The sequence below is a fragment of the Leguminivora glycinivorella genome, chromosome 16 (genome assembly GCF_023078275.1).
Source record: "Leguminivora glycinivorella isolate SPB_JAAS2020 chromosome 16, LegGlyc_1.1, whole genome shotgun sequence".
In the NCBI taxonomy this organism is placed as follows: domain Eukaryota; kingdom Metazoa; phylum Arthropoda; class Insecta; order Lepidoptera; family Tortricidae; genus Leguminivora; species Leguminivora glycinivorella.
In genome coordinates, this window is record NC_062986.1 from 14909134 (window position 1) to 14927854 (window position 18721).

The 18721-nt window shown below is 37.2% G+C and overlaps 1 protein-coding gene across 1 annotated transcript; it reads right to left on the minus strand.

Annotated features, from left to right (window-relative positions):
• Positions 1–1210: 1210 nt before the first annotated feature.
• On the minus strand, positions 1211–16779 carry LOC125234528 (putative mediator of RNA polymerase II transcription subunit 29). The gene is made up of 4 exons (XM_048140794.1): positions 16639–16779; positions 5557–5724; positions 4320–5338; positions 1211–2861 (listed from the first exon to the last, which is right to left on the minus strand). Exons 1-4 carry the CDS (start codon positions 16655–16657, stop codon positions 1503–1505), a joined length of 2565 nt encoding a protein of 854 aa, XP_047996751.1. The 5' UTR covers positions 16658–16779; the 3' UTR covers positions 1211–1502.
• Between the last annotated feature and the right edge of the window lie 1942 nt (positions 16780–18721).

Genomic DNA, 18721 nt, shown 5'->3' on the forward strand with positions numbered 1-18721 from the left:
TAAAGTTTTGCTTCAAGATTTAGTTCGCGCGCCGAGCGGCGACACCGGTTTAGTTACCAAAAAACCCGCTAGATGGCGCTGACCCCAGCCCATAGAATTCGTACATCGCGGTGTTAAGATTTTTCCCGATTTGGTTAGGCTCGCCGGTTGGAACTTGATATGTATCGAATCATAGGAATACAAATTCCGACATAATAGCCCCCTGCTTCCCTCTGGGAACTACGCGCTATTATTGAGGACTATCCTAAACGTGCTTCCGCTCCAGTTCTCTCTCTCTCTCTAACTGGCTGGGGAACTCGTCTTCGTTCTGAGTTATAAGCTTGTAACGTACGGGTTATTGAACATAATACACACCTCTCACGTCATTTCGGCTTTCCCTTCTCTCCCCGCGCGCACCCCCGCTACAAACATTATTTACTCAATCTAAGAAATATAAAATTTCATTTCAAGAAATTATATATTTTAAATGAAATAAGATAAATTACATCCAAGAAGTAAGTATATTTGGTTTAAGATACTTACTGTTTCACCCCAAGAAACATTAAATCTAACTTCAAACATGTAAATCTTCATCTAATACCGTCAGAACTTTTAAAATGAAAAATGTATATATTTGGTGTAAGTAACTAATTGTTTCACCCCAAGAAACATTAACTTTTACTTTAATTATGCATAACTCTTAACCGAAAACCGTCATAACTCTTAATACAACAATTTTATTACTTAGAACCAAGAAATATTATACTTGTTTTTAAGAACTTGCTGATTTGCTTCTGAGTAATAATTATCACTGAACAAAACGTTTACGCTCTTGGAATAAATGATTAAGTTTTTAAAAAAAGATTGTTTTGCTAATCATGTTAAGATATAAAATGGTTAGTGCAAGTAATAAACATCGAGACATTTTATGTTTTATATCAAGTAATTAAAATCTTCCTGATATGGGAAACTGGATATCTGAAAATGATATTATGCACTTGGCGATCTTTTTTATCGTAAACGCCTTCTAAGCCAAGGACAGCCAATTGCTGACGCCCCTTTTCATATTGTAGCTATCTCTCTCTACCTACTCTTCCTTATTCGTGCGAAAGACCCAGTTGCTTGTCGTTTGCCATGGAGAGTCAACAATTAGACTTTTGGCTGCAGGTGTAGCCTTTATTTTCTAAAAGGAAAATGATCGAAACAACAGATTTTTGTATATTTATTTAAATTCTCTTACTTAGTTCATAATAAGTATTAATAACTATCATTTGACATTAAGTCGATTACAACTACAAACTTATATCTATCTCGTTATAATTTATTTCTCGTATTTACAGTTCAATCTACACTATCTTAATTTTATACAAAGGAAGTCTTTTTGTAAAGATGCGTCCATTACTGAGCAAATGAACAGCCAAAAACGAGTGGTGTGACAATTATCTAGTAATCTAGTAAAGTGACAAAAAAGGTCCATTTACCATTTGCTTAGCAAGAACGCGTCATTGTAGGACAGAGGTTTATTAGTATCCAACTTGCCTTTGAGCTGGAGGATATCCATTTCCATTACTACTAATGTCAAATTGTTCTAGCCTAGCATTTAAATTTGGATTCTGCAATATCCTTTGCCTGTTATCTAAAAAGCCGACTGATCCTTGAGGAGCTAAATATGACGAAGGACCATCATAAATAGCATTAGGTTTTCTTTGAACCAACAGTTGCTTTGCAAAAGGATGTGTCACAGAAAAATCTACATTAGTAGTAAGGACATCACTCCTGCGATTATTAGGCGTTGGAAGTACGTACCCTTCGTTATTGTTAATGTTTTCTGATTTGGGACTTCCAAATTCGTTAATATTAAAAGCATTCAGTATTTTTTCTTGCTCTTTCTCATCTTCTAATTGGTAGCCAACAGATGGGATGAGTTGGAAAATGTCTTCATTTGCTTGTATAAGTTTGGCACTCTGTTGGTTCCCTGCATTCAGTTGAGGATTTCTAATGCTCGGCGTTGGTTGTTCTAAACCATTTCCATCTAATCGTGTGTAAAAAGAGTATGATTGATCTTTTTTGTATGTAACAAGTTTATTTTTCTCTAAAGGATGCGGTATTACCCCGATAATATTATCTTGCACTTGAGCCGATATTCCCTCGTTACTTAAAAAGTTGTTGATGAAAGCCTGTGAAGATTCTTGGCTGTTAAAATTAGCCTGGTCTGGTGCGACCTGTAACTTCGCCGGGCTTGGCACTGGTAAACTGTGTGATTGAACTATTTCAACTTCTGCACTTGACTGTTTCGCTGTATTGATGTTATTATTTACATTTGACTGTTGATTGGTCTGCAAGTGTTCAGCTTCAGTTGCAAAATTATTAACGTTGTTCGCTTGAATAAGCTTGGCTGGACTACCTTTGTTGTAGATCTGCTCTGTTACTTGTGGAACCGGGAGTTGATATAGTTGTCCGCTATAAATTTGATTTTGATTTTGTTTAGCAACTACTGATCCGAAACCATTTCCGAATTGAAATTGTGATGAGTAAAAGCTGCCGCTTTGTTGTGGTGGCGCGTTTAGCTGTCCACTCTTTTCACTATTCTGTACTAAGTTATTCGGCAATTGCGTTTGACTGTGTTGAGTGCCAGAATTTGTTGTGGTAGTTTGAGAAGTAGATACAATCTTAGCATTACCAAGATTGCCATTTTGATTATTGCCAGAGTATTGGGATGATGTGAGTTGTGATATTTGATTCGTGATTTGAGCTAGCTCCTGTTCGTTTACGTTCTGGAACTGTGGTTGTGTAGGTGTTGCTTGTAGTACGTTTTGTTGTGCGATGTTGCTGTATTCCTTGGCCACATTGATAGAATTAGCCAGTAAAGAGAACACCAGTGCCTGTGAATTTGAAAGTGATGAGTTTTTATCAGCAATTAGTTTACCTATTGGGATGAAAGTTGGAGTGGTACTTGTGGCGAGTTGGTTAGTGAGGACTAAGTAATTGCTGCTTCCCGTATTGAGTATCTCTAACCTATCCAAGTCACTGTCGTTGGTATTTTTAAAAAGATATGAGGCTACGTTTTCCGGAATAGAGATTTTCAAAGAAACTGTTCGTTCGATGGTGTTTGTGGGCTGTTTAAAATAAGGCAGATTAGAGAGCTGATTAGTATTTTGAATATCTTTAGGGCTTTCTAATGGAGGTTCTAAGTCTTTTGATGGGGCTTGGGTGAGGCGTGAACTCTTTGCCGTATCTGGTAAAGTTGACGGAGTTAAACTCTCTTTACTTGATGGATTTGAATCTGGTGGTAAATATGCACTTTCTTCAGGATAGTCAACTGAATTCAAATCTTGAGTAAGTCGACCAAACTGTTCGTTAGAAGCAGATTTAAGAATTTTACTGGTGTCTTTGACGATATCGTTAACTGTAATATCGAGTTTTTCCTTAGTTAGTATATCAGCAAAGGTCAAATTGTTGTGGTTTGCGTTAATACGGGAGTGTTTAGTGAGGGTGAAAGATGGCTGAGTAGATATATCTTTAGTTGGAGCAACATAGACGGGCGACGGTGAGGTCGGAGCTGCTATGAGTTTCTCATTTTGAGACAAAGGAGATTGCAGGTCTGTATTAGGTGTCAAGTATTGTCTAAAAGGGGCAGGTGGAGAGGGCGGTAAGTAGATTCTTTCTAGAGGATTAACCGTAGTTGGAGACAAGTACAGATGAGAGGGTTTAGTTGGTTCTACTGTAATTGGTGGTTGATATAATCTAGCTACTGTTGGAGCTGGTGTCGCTGGTGGAAGGTACGCCCGAGGAACTTGTCTAACTGTAGATATTATTTTAACTGCAGCTGTTGGCTTGTTGTAAACATAAGGTTCATCTGCTTCAGTTACTTGAGGCACTTGTCTAATAGTTGACCTCACCTTAGCGGCCACTGTTGGTTTGTTATAAACATATGGTTCATCTTGTTCTGATACTACCTTAGCCGCTACTGTAGGTTTGTTATAAACATACGCTTCATCTTGCTCCGATACTACTTTAGCTGCCACTGTGGGTTTATTATAAACATAAGATTCGTCAGGTTCTGAGACAATTTTTGCTGGTGGTGGTGGGGGTGGGGTGGTTGGTCTATCATATACATAGGGAGTGCTTGCTTCTACCTGTCGTTCACTAATTGGAGGAGTGGGACGATTATAAGTGTAAGAAGTTGTTTGTGCAACTAATTTAGCAGCTTTAGATGGTTTAACAATCCAAGTTTTGAACACTACTCGAGATTTTGGCTGCCCTGTTTTGGGTTCTGGAATAATCCTATTAACAGTTATAGTTTTTGTTATGACAGTAGATGGTATGTCATTGTTACTTACCAGATTTTCTTTGGCTGCATTGCCCGCGGGACCTTTAACGTCACTTGAGAATTTCGGGAAACCTGAGTTTTGTTGTTGACTTGCTTGGTTTGAGTTGTAATTAAACTGTTGTTTTGTAAAAGAAACTCCAAATTCAGCTTGCTTTCCACTATTCCATTGTGCGGGAGTTTTATTGGCAGTGTATTGTGCATTTTGTCTGTTACCCTGTATTCGTTGATTGTTGAAATTCTGTGGATTGTAGGTGGTTGGTGCTGGGTTCAGCTGAGTCTGTGTTAATTGATTTTGACGAAGTGTATTAGCATTGTTACTGTTACTAGTAGTAGCTTGTACGAGTCGACCGAATTGATTTCCGGATTGTGAGTTTTGTCTGTTACTTTGCCATTGTTGACCATTTTGCCACTGTTGACCATTTTGCAATTGTTGACCGTTTTGCCACTGTTGGCCGTTTTGCCATTGTTGCCCATTTTGTTGCCACTGTTGTCCATTTTGTCGCTGTCGCTGGAACACTTCTGCATCTGCTTGGGACGGCTGTACGTCAAATGGTATGTACGATGGACTCGGAGTTGAACCAGCAAATGATGTATCTCTAATAAAGTTTGTTTGTCCAAAGTTCTGCTGTGTGATTTTTGGTGGGACGAAGACATTACTAGGAGTTCTATCTGCACTTGCTATTAGAGCACTGTTGGGGAACAATTGTCCGGAAGGAGGTATATAGTTCTGCATAACAACAAGATTCCCTTTCATGGCACCTTTATCGATAGGGTTTCTCATGGGATGCGTAATCATCTTCTTGATATCTTTCATTAATTGAGGTCCAAGCTTGAGGTTTCCGAATTTTTCATTGTTGTTGAAGAACTTTTGCGAGGCCTCGCACTTGACGTTCATCCACCAGTCGCAGACGAAAACGGCTTGGTTGAACAGAGTGCCGTTGGGGCAGAGGAAGGATTGGAAGCCGTAGGTGGACCCCGCGGTGCACACCCTGAAGGCTTGGCAGTTTGTCTCCAGATCCGCATAGTAACCTGTAACGCAATGGGTCTAACGTTAATTTGATATTCAATCTTATATCTAAAAATCACCTCTATTAACTGTGACTCAGATTGTTCTGCTATTTAGAGATTACCAAGACTAGGGATGTTGCCAAGCGTGGGTTAGTCATGCCTTCCTGGCTTGTACGGCACGGTAAGTCTGATGTCCCATCTACGTCCGTGAACCAATAAAAAATTTCAGTAGCTCTTACCTGGTTGTTTACCAGCACAGGAGAAGCTCGTTCTTGGGATATTCCCAAGGGTTGGGTAGTCGTTCCCCGGCTTGCCCGGTACTGCGAGTCTGATGTCCCAGCCTCGTCCGTGATGGTCTTGACGCGGAGCGCGTCCGCTCTGCCCGCCGGCCCAGGAAAACAAGCATACTGAAATAGAGAATATTAAATGTGACGTTATCTGAGTAAAGGGACCTTATTGTCAATGGCGCTTACGGCGTTATGAACGATGTTCGTATACAAATACGACGCCGCTGGACGTTAGTGCCACCGACAACAAGGTCCCTTCACCCAGATAACGTCACAAATTTTGATACATTTTTAGTCAAGGTCAACTCTTTGTGTCGTTGAGCCAAATTACGTTTTTGTTAATATTTTAAGTCATCATTTTCATTTTCTTAAATTTGAATACGCACGAGCTTTCATATCTGTATTTTTTTCTTTCACTTGATAAATATTAACTATTTTCTTGTAACTCCAGCAACTTATACTCATCAAGACAATTATGATTATGAATTTATGACAAACCAAAACACAAAGAGTTTCAATTCAATCGATGAATGGGAAGTAGTAAATAAATGCTTCTAAAAACAGCAACATAAAGAATTTATCGATTCTACATTTAGATATATACAATATAAGTTACCTACTTATATATAAATCTTTCAAAATTCCAGATAATGACAATTCAAGAAAATATTTCACAGATCCCATACAGTGTCATACCTAACAAATTTTTCTATAGGTAATAACAAAATATGATAGGAATGCTTGTAAAATAATTTTATTAACATAATCATAATTTATATTAGGCCTAATGGTAAAACAATCGAAAATAATCAGAAGAGGTTGTTCTGAAAATTGTGCTATTTAAAATTTACAAAATTACCACTACGATGCAGAATGAAAATTTACTATCAACGTTTCTAAGCTTGTGTAAGTACAAATATACGTTTGCTTTATAATAAATAACAAAGTCATACTAAGTATCTGGTGTTATTAATAAGAATTGTTTCAAATTCTACACAACACAAGTGACACAACTGCACATTTCCATCAGATTTTTTTGCAGTGCATGTATGGAGATAAAATACACTTTGATAAAATGTAAATACTTCAAGTTATAAAGTGACTTAAGTAAATAAAATAAACGTTTCGATCTAATTTTTTTGAAACGAAATCGACATCACATGGCGTCAGCGTACATTTTCCACAGAGTAACAAATGTCGCAATCTAACCAAGTAGTTCCCATACTTTTTGTCGCGTTGGCAGCAATCGGGCAAAAACAGTATCAATGGCAGGGCAATGTGCGGTATTGTTACTCCATAGGATAAGTTCGGCGTTATTGTTGCTATAATTAGGATAATTATAATTAGGTAAGGTGTGAGTTATTTGAATACTGTTTGTCGGACTTTGGTCGATCGAAGTTTACTTAAACAAATTGAACTTGCAAAAGTTTGACAATGTGTGAATGATTGTGTTTTGGTAAGGTGAAATACCCCATAATGGACGGTGATGCCATTATGGGCAAAAAAACACAAATCCTTAAAAATAAGTATCTAAAATTAGTTTCTAAAATTAGTTTCTAAAAACTGACGACTATGTACCATAAACTAGAGTTGTAGAGCTGTTTCATTTTGAAGTTTCAATTAATTCGGTTATTTCTGAAGGATTTGGCGACAAGATAAAATTCATCAGTTTACTGAAAAAAATATCAAGACGGATTCTTAGTAATGTTGCTAAGAGAGTTGAGTTCATGTATAAAATAATAAAAAAATAATACTCGGTGTAAACTTGAATGCGTTTTACTTACTGCATTAAGCATGAGATAAGGTATAAAACATACTAGTTTGTTGCTCCAAAGATATAAAGAAATGGCGTTATTTTGCGAGTGTCCATTACTGGAACCGAAAAACTGCCTACCTCCTATGATGGACATTGGACAAGGAACAATTTACAAAACCAAAATTTACAAGAAACAATGCTATGTTAAAATAACTCAAACTAATTGTATTTATGGTATATAAAATTGACTCATTGAGTATCAGTTGCCTTTAAAAGTAAAATTTTTAACTTATTTCATTGTCCATAATGGGGGATCCATTACTGGAGAACTACCGTCCATAATTGGAGAACAAACACCTAGTTTTAATTTGTTAAGTATGAAGAAATTAATAGGAGTATCCATTCTGCAATACGCTTGAAATATAAAAGAAGGATAGAGGACATTCAAGATTTAACACGCTTAGCGGTAGAATTTTTACATTTATGAGTGAAATATCAAAAACAGTCGAAAATTTTTCTTAAACTGTCCATGATTGGGTCCGTTACCTTACAATAAAAATTGCTAAAACTGTCCTTCAAAATAAATCGTCATCATCCTCTTGCCCTCCTCCCATGCATCCCACTCACTTGGGGCAGCATGTCTTCCTCTTCCATACATATCTATCACCATTCATCTCATCATTAATACTACGTCGGTGGCAAACAATCATACGGCCCGCCTGATGTAAAGCGGTCACCGTAACCTATGGACGCCTGCAACTCAAACAGTGTCACATGCGCGTTGCCACCCCATTAGAAACTTGTACATTCACTTTTGCTGTGTTATTAAGTAAAGAGAGTGAGACTGTGACATGAGGATATTAAAAACTGTAGTAATAATAATTTATTTATTTAATCTTTATTGAACAAAGAAACACAATGTACAATAGGCGAACTTAATGTCATAAGGTATTCTCAATCAGTCAACCTTTAGGCAAAGCAGAGAAGTTAAGCGCCGTAGGTGATATCAGCAATTTCCTCATTTTGAAAATTTTCCAGAAACTTAATCAATATAATCAAACTAGATGCCAAAACTTCAGACAAAAATGTGGACCTACGCTAACACCTCAGTCAATAATAATACTGTCACGCTTTGTTTATCTAAATCTGTTACTGTTACCTACGCTTTTTACCGCTTTTTTTAGTTACCTTAATTCTGTAAGGTTGTCCCGCAGTCTACTTCTGTCTGTCCCATCTTCTTCTTCAAAATTTTACAACTCCTCTTTTACCCTCAAAGCTGTTCGACTCTGGAACTCTCTACCTCCGGGCATTAGACGGGCTCAGTCTCTTTCTGTTTTTAAAAAAAATGCTTAAAGAACATTATCTATCTCTCCCTTAGTGATCGTATTGCTATATTTACTCTGTGGTTGGTATGATTGCTGTATATTTTTGGTTTGATACTATATATCTGGTTTGTTGTATATTACTATTTAAGTATGTTTATGTAAGTCTATTTATATTCTCTTATATGTGTATGTTTATTCAATTTGTATGTTGGACATTAGAATAATTATGATTTTTTTATTTCGAAGCACCTACTCTTTTTGATTATGTTTGTTATTTCCGCTACCCAAAGGTTGTCTGGTAGAGATCGCTCTTTAGCGATAAGACCGCCTGTTGTCTGCCTCTATTTATAATCATTTGTTTTGTCTCCACTGTATCTTTTGCTGAGGCGTGCCAATAAAGAGTATTCTATCTATCCACAGAATTAGATTTAGATAGAAGAAACGAGTTCATTTATTTGTATGGCGGCCGAGCGTGTCAGATTTTGTACTGAAGTTGTTACTTGCCTGTGATTTTAAATATGTCTCAGGCCCTTGAGTGTTGATAAGTTTTATGTTGTTGCAATTAAATATCATGTAACGAGGCATTTTTAATGTTTTTGTTGACTTCAACTTACAAATATTGACGCCCGAAAGCTGCAAGCTGCGATTAAAGACGGACAACTCAGTGGATTTCACTGAGTTCATTTGACACGCTAAGTAGATACGTTTGCTTGATCTATGGTTTATATGACATCTGTGTATCTATCTATCTTTACCGCTATAATCATTTGTTTTGTCATAAAATAGTTCCTACATCCACAATTCCACATATCCTCATTAATATTCGTCATCATCGGCGATTTCGTAAGATTCGCATAAATTACAACGATCGTGATATTCGGTGTTCGCGTAGAAACCTAGAAAGTGAATTTCTACAGCTCGCGTCATTCACGAAGACGCGTGATCTAACCGTTTAATGTATGAAAATACAAACGAAAATATGAGTCTTCGTGGGTGACACGACGTATTAGGTAATGATATGGACTAGTTTAGGCGAAGTGATGACACGAGGTTAATAGGGTCTTGATTAGACTTTTATTATGGTTTTGGGTGTGATTTTTGTGTCAATGGGCCAATGGGTTAGACACCAAAAGGTCAAAGTTCCGTGCAAAAGGAACATTAATGTAGGTATTATTCATAATGTTGCTTTAAAGAGACCTGGATTGTACTCATGTGGAAACACAGACTCAGGCAGGGCATTCCACTCCTTGGCGGTTCGCAAAATAAATGTTGAAGCGAAACGCGTGCGTATTTTTGGAATACTAACCGTGATATCGGAAGAATGTGCAAGAGCACTAGAGCGTTATAGAGACCCAGTAGAGGTCTACAATTGGGTCAAGTGGGCGGCGGACATTTGACATTCTCCGCTTCCAATGAATATTGAAATGTGAAGCATAAATCTTCAACCCTACACGCTAATAAATAATATACATATGACTGTCGCACATTTTGAGTATTGCTGGCTGTGGCTGTCAAAATACAACACTAAATCCCACTCATCATTTTTACTAGCGAACCGACCCGGCTTCGAATGAGTTTTTTTTGCAATAGGAGGCAAACGAGCAGACAGGTCGCCTGATGGTAAGCGATCACTGCCGCCCATGGACACCCGAAGCACAAAGGGTTGGAGGTGCATTGCCGGCATTTGTGATGGGTGTACGTACTATTCTTGAAGGTCTAAAGGTTTTCTCTATGTACATCTACATGTACGTTACATGGCTAAATATAGATGTAAATAGAGCTACTACACTGCACAAAGGTTGCAGAGTTGTATTTTTAACCCCCGACGCAAAAACGACGGGGTGTTATAAGTTTGACGTGTCTGTGTGTGTGTCTGTCTGTCTGTCTGTCTGTCTGTCTGTATGTGTGTCTGTCTTTGGCACCGTAGCTCCCGAACGGATGAACCGATTTCTATTTAGTTTTTTTTGTTTGAAAGCTGAGTTAGTCGGGAGTGTTCTTAGCCATGTTTTATGAAAATCGGTCCAATATGTAGCGGTCGGGAGTTTTTTCAAAATTTTAATTTTGTGGTTAGGTTATAAGGTAATAAGTAAGAAAAGCTCGATGTCTTCGTAAATCACATATAAGTACTATAAACATCTAACTACCTATGTTTGGGAAAGTTATAGATCAACCCTTACGCCGTGGCTTGCGTGGGCGACGGTCGCGCCATGGTCGCGCGACGGCGATGCGACGCATACGAAATCAAACCTTATCGATATGGAAGTATGAGACGCGACGGCGACGGTCGCGCGACGATCGCGCGACCGTCACCCACGCAAGACACGGCGTTACCAACCCCGCCGGCCTAACCGAATGACAATCGATGGCGCTAAACGCCGCGCCGATGGAAATGCAGTCTGGCTCTGTCGCGCTAATACGAAAGAGAGATAGAGATAGCTATATTATCGTGAGCGTTTGTGCATTTGGCTACGTACCCTGGTTTTCCAATATATTGCTCCATTGAATGCGGATTTTCATAATCGAATAACGGATGCCGACGGGCATACTAACTGGATCATATCACTTTAAACCTTGTCACTGTCATGCCAATTCATTTGGAAGGGATATGGGATTTGATGATTGAACCGAACGAAATGCTAACTTGACGGTTTAGCACAACTTGGGCTGGTTTTTGGCTGGTTTTAGTGTCACGAGGATCAACCGCGCGGCGCGAAGTCTACATCACATCGGAGTTATTTTCATACAAAAATTTTGAAAAAACCCCCGACCGCGACCTAGTGGACCGATTTTCATGAAACATGGCTAAGAACACTCCCGACTAACTCAGCTTTCAGACAAAAAAAACTAAATCAAAATCGGTTCATCCGTTCGAGAGCTACTATGCCACAGACAGACACACACACACAGACAGACAGACAGACAAACAGACAGACAGATAGAGAGACAGACAGACAGACAGACAGACAGACAGACATACACACAGACAGACACGACAAACTTATAACACCCCTTCGTTTTTGCGTCGGGGGTTAAAATTAATCTGCAACGTTTACTAAAATTGCTCTTATGCCTTAGTGATTATGTATGAATTTCTATTATATATTTTTGGAAATTTTTTGAAAACAAGCCTTCCCCGTCACAATTATTGCCACTTCTGGACATTTTCTCATATTTTGTTAGACCTAGTAGAAAAAGTCCTATAATATGTTATATATTTGTAGAACTGTCATTTGAATAAAAATGTTGTTTTTTTTTTAAATACGAAAGCATTCTTTAATTTGATACATGTTTCACACAAGCCATGCAAAAGAGTACCATACTGTCAAATTTTCTATCTATTTCATTTTGAGCGTGACGTCAATGATTAGTAATATTACTTTCAATATATTTAAAATTTAGATTTTAATGAGGCCATTTCGAACGGTGTTTATGATAGATATCATGTTGACAATCAATCTCCTGACCGTCTCGCTCACACCAATATATTCCCCTATATTTGAACGAGTGCGACCGAAACAGTTGAGTATTATTGAAGATTTTAGACATTCAAAAATCTTCAATAATACTCAACTACTTGGTAGTTGTCGAAAACCCGCTTTTTCCATAAAGTGTTGGCGCGACGTCAAGTGGGTGATAGGCGTACGAGCAAGTACGCGTTGGATGGTCGACTACTATGCGCGGCGGTTTTTACGCGTACTTACGGTGGCACACAATCGAAAAAGGTCGTCGAGCCATAAGTACGCATACTTGCTCGTATCGTACGTCTATCACCCACTTCAGACTGCGTTTCGATCGGCGTTTAGCGTCAATAATTATCAGCTTGGCTTCATGGCTTTACGAACCTTAGCTCGGACCATCGAATATGAAACTTATAAACTTGTTTTCATCACATTTGCTGTTTAAAGGTATCATTACGTCTACGTGTACTGAAGCATAATGTACTATTTTATTCCCAAGGGAATAATGGATTTAGTTTTAAAAATTAATACAATCCGTACAATACTTCAGGCAAAGGATGTTTCAATCTGCCAAGGATTTTTATTGCACAACAAAAATTTGACTATTAAGCTATAAAATATATTATACGGTATGAAAAATGCATTTTATTTATGTTTTACAATTATTTCAGTGTGTTTTGCATTAATTTCGTAAAATTTGACTCAGATAAATTGTTATAATTTACAATCAGACAATTACTCTCTACTCACGCTTGACCGCGGGCGTACGCGAGGCACCCACCGTTGCCTAGCAACGGAGAGTACAACATAAAAATAAGTACAATTTTAGTTCAATTATTATGATTTATATGCTTTTATGAACGTTGCATTTAATTTATATGCAGTATTTTCGTGTTCGTTTTCGTTCAAAAAGTGTTTGTTACCAAAAACAATGGATTTAATATGAATAATCTGATGTAGATCAAGATACACTACTGGTCGCAAGTCGCAACGCCGCCGGTTGAATGTTTTGCCTTATGACTGTTTCCTCTGTATTTTTCTCTCAAATGTGATGAAAAACATTGTGTGTAACTCGGGGAGTATGAATATTACTAACTCGAGTCTTTAAATCGCTCCGGCAAGCCGTCGCGATTTAACTTACTCTCGTTAGTAATATTCAACTTCCTCCCCTTGTTGCACAATGTACTATTATACACAAGGGTATAAAGAAGTTTATAACCAGGTGCTCCATGACACCATTGCACCAATCTGTCGCCAGCACCACTACACTTCAACGGCCAAGTCACACAACATCCATACTAATATTATAAATGGGAAAGTGTGTGTGTCTGTTTGTTTGTCCATCTTTCACGGCAAAACGGAGCGACGTATTGACGTAATTTTTTAAGTGGAGATAGTTGAAGGGATGGAAAGTGACATAGGCTACTTTTTGTCTCTTTTTATATCCCCCCACTTCCTTAGAATGGAGGATGGAAGTTTGTGGAGAGATTTTCGAATTTAACGCGAGCGAAGCCGCAGCAAAGGCTAGTTAACTATAATAATAAAGAAACCGCAGTAAGGAACTTTATGTAGATTTCATTACTTTTTAGAGATAAACAAGCAGTTCCATCGAGACGGCTATTTTTTACAGAATGTTTTTGGTGGGATATACATAGGCATATATAACACTAACCAAGTATCTATTGTCTTAGTCCGTTTTCACATTATCCGATCCGATATCGGATGTCGGAAGGATTTAAATGGAAAAAATCCAAGATAGCGCCTGTAATGTATGGGGTATCAGTCCTACATCCGATATCGGATCGGATAATGTGAAAACGCATAGTCTCATTAATTATGTCAGAGTTTCACTAATTATTTCTTTTTATTCATTTATTATCTCAGTTTAGGTTTATACGAGTACCAAACGAGTAGTATAAGAGTAGAAAATATATTACCAAAACAATACAATCTATCATTAATTTATTATAAAAACGTAATCCAAAGTGCCACACCTAGTCGGCCAGTGCATGGCCTACGCTGCCGATGGTTAGGGTGCTCGGAGTGACATACAAGAAACGCTGAACTATCCGCGTTTTGTCCAAGACGAAGCCTGACCGACGAAGCTAGCAAGTCTCTCTACATGTTAGCTGAAATACTGTCAAACCGTTCACTGTGATTACTAAGATTATTATAAGCAAAATGATCTTCGAATGAACTTTCTGGACAATTGAGATGCATGGGCGCAGTCGAAACCAGCTCGCCCCTTCAGCCGTGTCCCGTTGAAAATCGGAAAGATTCTTTTTCTTAGCACATTTAATGTTTACAAATTGGATTCGCCTTCTGTCACCTAAACTGGTAAATTTATGTATGAGGTCATTGGTCATACAATTATTAATTCTGTATCTCTACTCGCATTGCTACTGCGATTCTAAAATATTTAATATCCATATTATGAATATTCAATAAATCATACAATGACATTTGTGATGTGACATGGATGTCACATCTGTTGGCACAATGATTGCGTTTTGTTGAACGTATTTGAGCTCAACATATAGGTTTATTATCACTAAGTATATTATATTAATGAACAACGAAACGGATGTGACATTTTCCTAGTCCACCAACGTCATCTAGTCATTTTATTTGGCAATAATTAGACAACATGCGAACAAACTTAGCCAGCGAAGCGATCACAACCGACCAAAAAATATAATTTGTAAAAATTGTGTTTTGAGCCAATATTTTGATATTAAAATAAAGTTTTTTGATAGTTATTCATAGTATAATATAAAAACAAGTAAAAATATGGGTGAAAATATGTTTTTTTCCACTCCCGGGTTACGAAACAACGCCATCTAGGATACAATTTTTTGTTGAATAAAAAGAGCGTTATAAATTCAAAACTAAAGCTGGAGAGTGCGATCGGCAGGAAATTATGCCATGCGAACGGTTGCTTGTCGCAAACTCCTCTACGAACGCTGACGACCTTTAAGGTTCGCTCAATACACTTTGAGAAACCCTACGATAGTTAAATTACTTATACCTACTATTTAAACGTTTTTAATTTATTTTATGTCAAGAAAACCTTCTTATTGCTTCTAGGCACCGAAAGATAGACAAAGTGCAAAAACATCGTAGCGATATTGGACTTTTGGACAGAAGCGCGGCGGTCTTTGATGTCGGAAGTCAAGAATGTGCTGTTATGTTATAACAGTCAGTAGGTAAGTCTCTACTCTATTTTGCACTTTTCTTTTCATGCCGGTCTGTTACTTTGCAAATAAAGTAAGCAGTAGATACTGTAGACTACTGAAAACTAAAGTTCAAATTCGAGCTTTCAAGAGCGTACATTGTATCACAGGTTCGCGATTTAATCTGATCCAAATCTAACTCAATTCACTTCATCACATTTTCACACTGTTCTGCTGTCATTTAGACCATTCCATGAAAAAGTCTACCATGTCCCGTAGAAACGTGAATATTCTCAAAATTGGCTGGGGTAAAAAGTATTCCTGCGGTCCTAAGTTCGAATCCCGGTAAGGGCATTTATTTGTGTAATGACCACAGATATTTGTTCCTGAGTCATGGATGTTTTCTATGTATATAAGTATGTATTTATCTATTTAAGTATGTATATCGTCGCTTAGCACCCATAGTACAAGCTTTGCTTAGTTTGGGGCTGAGTTGATCTGTGTAAGGTGTCCCCAATATTTATTTATTTATTTTTCTGATGTAGTTAATGTTAAATTATGCACAGAAAACTGATTGCATGCTTTAAACGCCGAAAAAAAATCGCGACACACGAAACATGATGTGTTTGTACGGGACAGCTCGTGGAATGTTCCATTTTCCAAAAAACTGCCCGTAAATCAATGTAATTTAAATATAAAACCTACTGTATTTTTATCGAAAAATGTCCTCCAGTTTTTATTCACAAGACAGTAAGTTACTCTCTGCAAAGTCAATCAAACAGCGTCGAAGTTATTTATCGTCGGCTAAACTCTCAACATCGTATCTCTTTCGAAAAAAATATAATAGATTTTGACTCTAAATATTCACAGATAAGTCACATATTTGATATCTCCTTGAAATCGAGTAAATACAAATTGGCGTTATGTAAAACTACGGAAGTTTTTAGTTCTCAGATGAAGTCCGCAGAATTAAAGATGGAACATCAAAGGGAGTTGCAACTTTGAATTCAATTTCCTACATTTTATTGAGGTCTGTTTATCTTGCTTTTTCATACTTTTACTCGGCTTGCTAGTTTTGATTAGTATTTACAGAGTTGTTACTATTTACTATTGTAGGTTAAAAACACAGTACAGTACAGGTTTTCACAAAAGTTTTGCACACAAAATGTATGCAATCAGTACGAGAAATATAATCTGCGTTAGGTACGTAAATGTCCATTCATAGGGTACACAAACATAGTTACACACACAAACATAACTTTTTCGCGCCTTATGAAGAAAAATTGTTATACAAAACTAAAAAGAAAAAATGGAACACTCACCAAAAATTAGTCTCCACATAATTTTAGTCCATAACACCACACAGTCGAAACACTAAAACCCACCAACTGAACAACCGAAAACAACTGAAATTCAACCAACAATCAAAATCAACTGGATCTCCGTAATGGATGCAACATGGCGCGCGGTTGTCGCGCGAATGTAGCTTTTCGTATATGACAGTGGTATTATCTTGGCTGTTATGTCATTCCTCTGGCGGTGATAGATAGCGAATTGTTTCTCAGGAAACCAGTCTAAGAAGGCTTTAAAGACGCATCATTTCTATTCATTTCAGAGGTAAATTTACAATGGTTTGAATCGGCGTAAACGCATATGCAGCTCTACTGGAGAGTATAGTCAAGATGACAATAAAGCGTACAACACACTCAAAGAGCATTTTGATAAAAAAGAGTAATTGCTAGTCTATTTTATGAAAATGCTCTTTTTGCGTCTCTTGACTCTCGAGGATCATGTCGCGCTAATTATTTCGAAAATTATCAATTCAAATTTCAGTTCCTTTTCGTTTCTCTACGAATGCTTGTCACCTTGGTTAGGCCTAGTGGTTCGCGGGAGCTGTTGGAGTCATTAATAAATTCCTTGTTAGGGTACCGTTGGTTGGGCTTCATTGCACGACTGGTGTGTACTTTTCTTAAAAAGTAAAACTGACTTCTGTAGCAAATAAAGGACGGTGTCAATACGACAGGGTTCTAGAGTGGCCTAGGATTCTACATAATTGGTTGACAGTATCTCTAAAAATGTATGTGAATCTTATTCTTTTTTTTTTGCACATGTTTGACAGAAGTGACAGCGTAGGAAAATTTAACTAGGTAACAATTTGGTACCTATTATAGGTACTTACCAGACTCCGGATTATGTTCCAAGGTAATTAGAACTTTTTAGCAGAATTCTAACAAAAAATCTGCCAAACAAAATCTTATTGCATATGAAGCATAAGGACCTTTTTCAGATGGAAAGCTACATATGCATCTTATATTTCTAATTTTCTAGGGTTGTGTATACATATTACCTACCTAGCATTAGAAATACAAGGCTTAGCACAGAACAAGACCAACCATAAAAAAGCTTAACTAATTTGCCAGCTAAATTTAAACCTAGGTATCGGTACTTAAACGTATAGATACTTTTGATATTTTTAACCGACTTCAAAAAAGGAGGAGGTTCTCAATTCGACTGAATGTTTTTTTTTTTTTTTTTTTTTTTTTTTTGTATGTATGTTACTCGATATCTCCGAGAATCGTGGATCGATTTTCAAAATTTTTTTTTTGATCGAACGGGTATAACCATGAGATGGTCCCATTGGGACCAAGTCAGGGTCTGATGATGGGATCTTGGAGAAATCGAGGGAACTCTTCAAATGTTATAGGCACATGTAAGGTTTTTAGTGTATTTTTCAAAGGTACACCAGTATTTACGCCTGACGGTAGTAATTTTATGTGGCTGAGCTGATGATGGAAGGTCAACTCCTCAATGGTTAGGAGTTAAAGGATAATTCTTTCACTACTGTACATGTATTCGGACTGATACATATAATATCAATAGGAACCACTAAAAATCAACAAATAAATAAACTTTTTAACAAAAAATAAAACCGCCTTCAAAAATAAGCGCGTTACAAAACACGGAGAAACTAAAAAGCCAAAAATAATAAACCTTTGAATTCAGATTTCTTATCGTATTGCAATAATCTAAACATCCAAATTATAAACAAATCAATTATTTTTGAAGGCGGGGCCAGCCTGCGTATGGTTGGGAGGGGCAAACAGGTCTGGTACCGACTTCAAAAATAATTGATTTGTTTATAATTTGGATGTTTAGATTATTGCAATACGATAAGAAATCTGAATTCAAAGGTTTATTATTTTTGGCTTTTTAGTTTCTCCGTGTTTTGTAACGCGCTTATTTTTGAAGGCGGTTTTATTTTTTGTTAAAAAGTTTTTATTATTTAACTTATTTATACTTACATATCAGCATTTCTGTTACCATAGAATTAAAACGTATATAACACTCATTTCATCTACCAACTAAGGGCATCTGTAATCTACATACAAATAAGGCCCGGTTAAA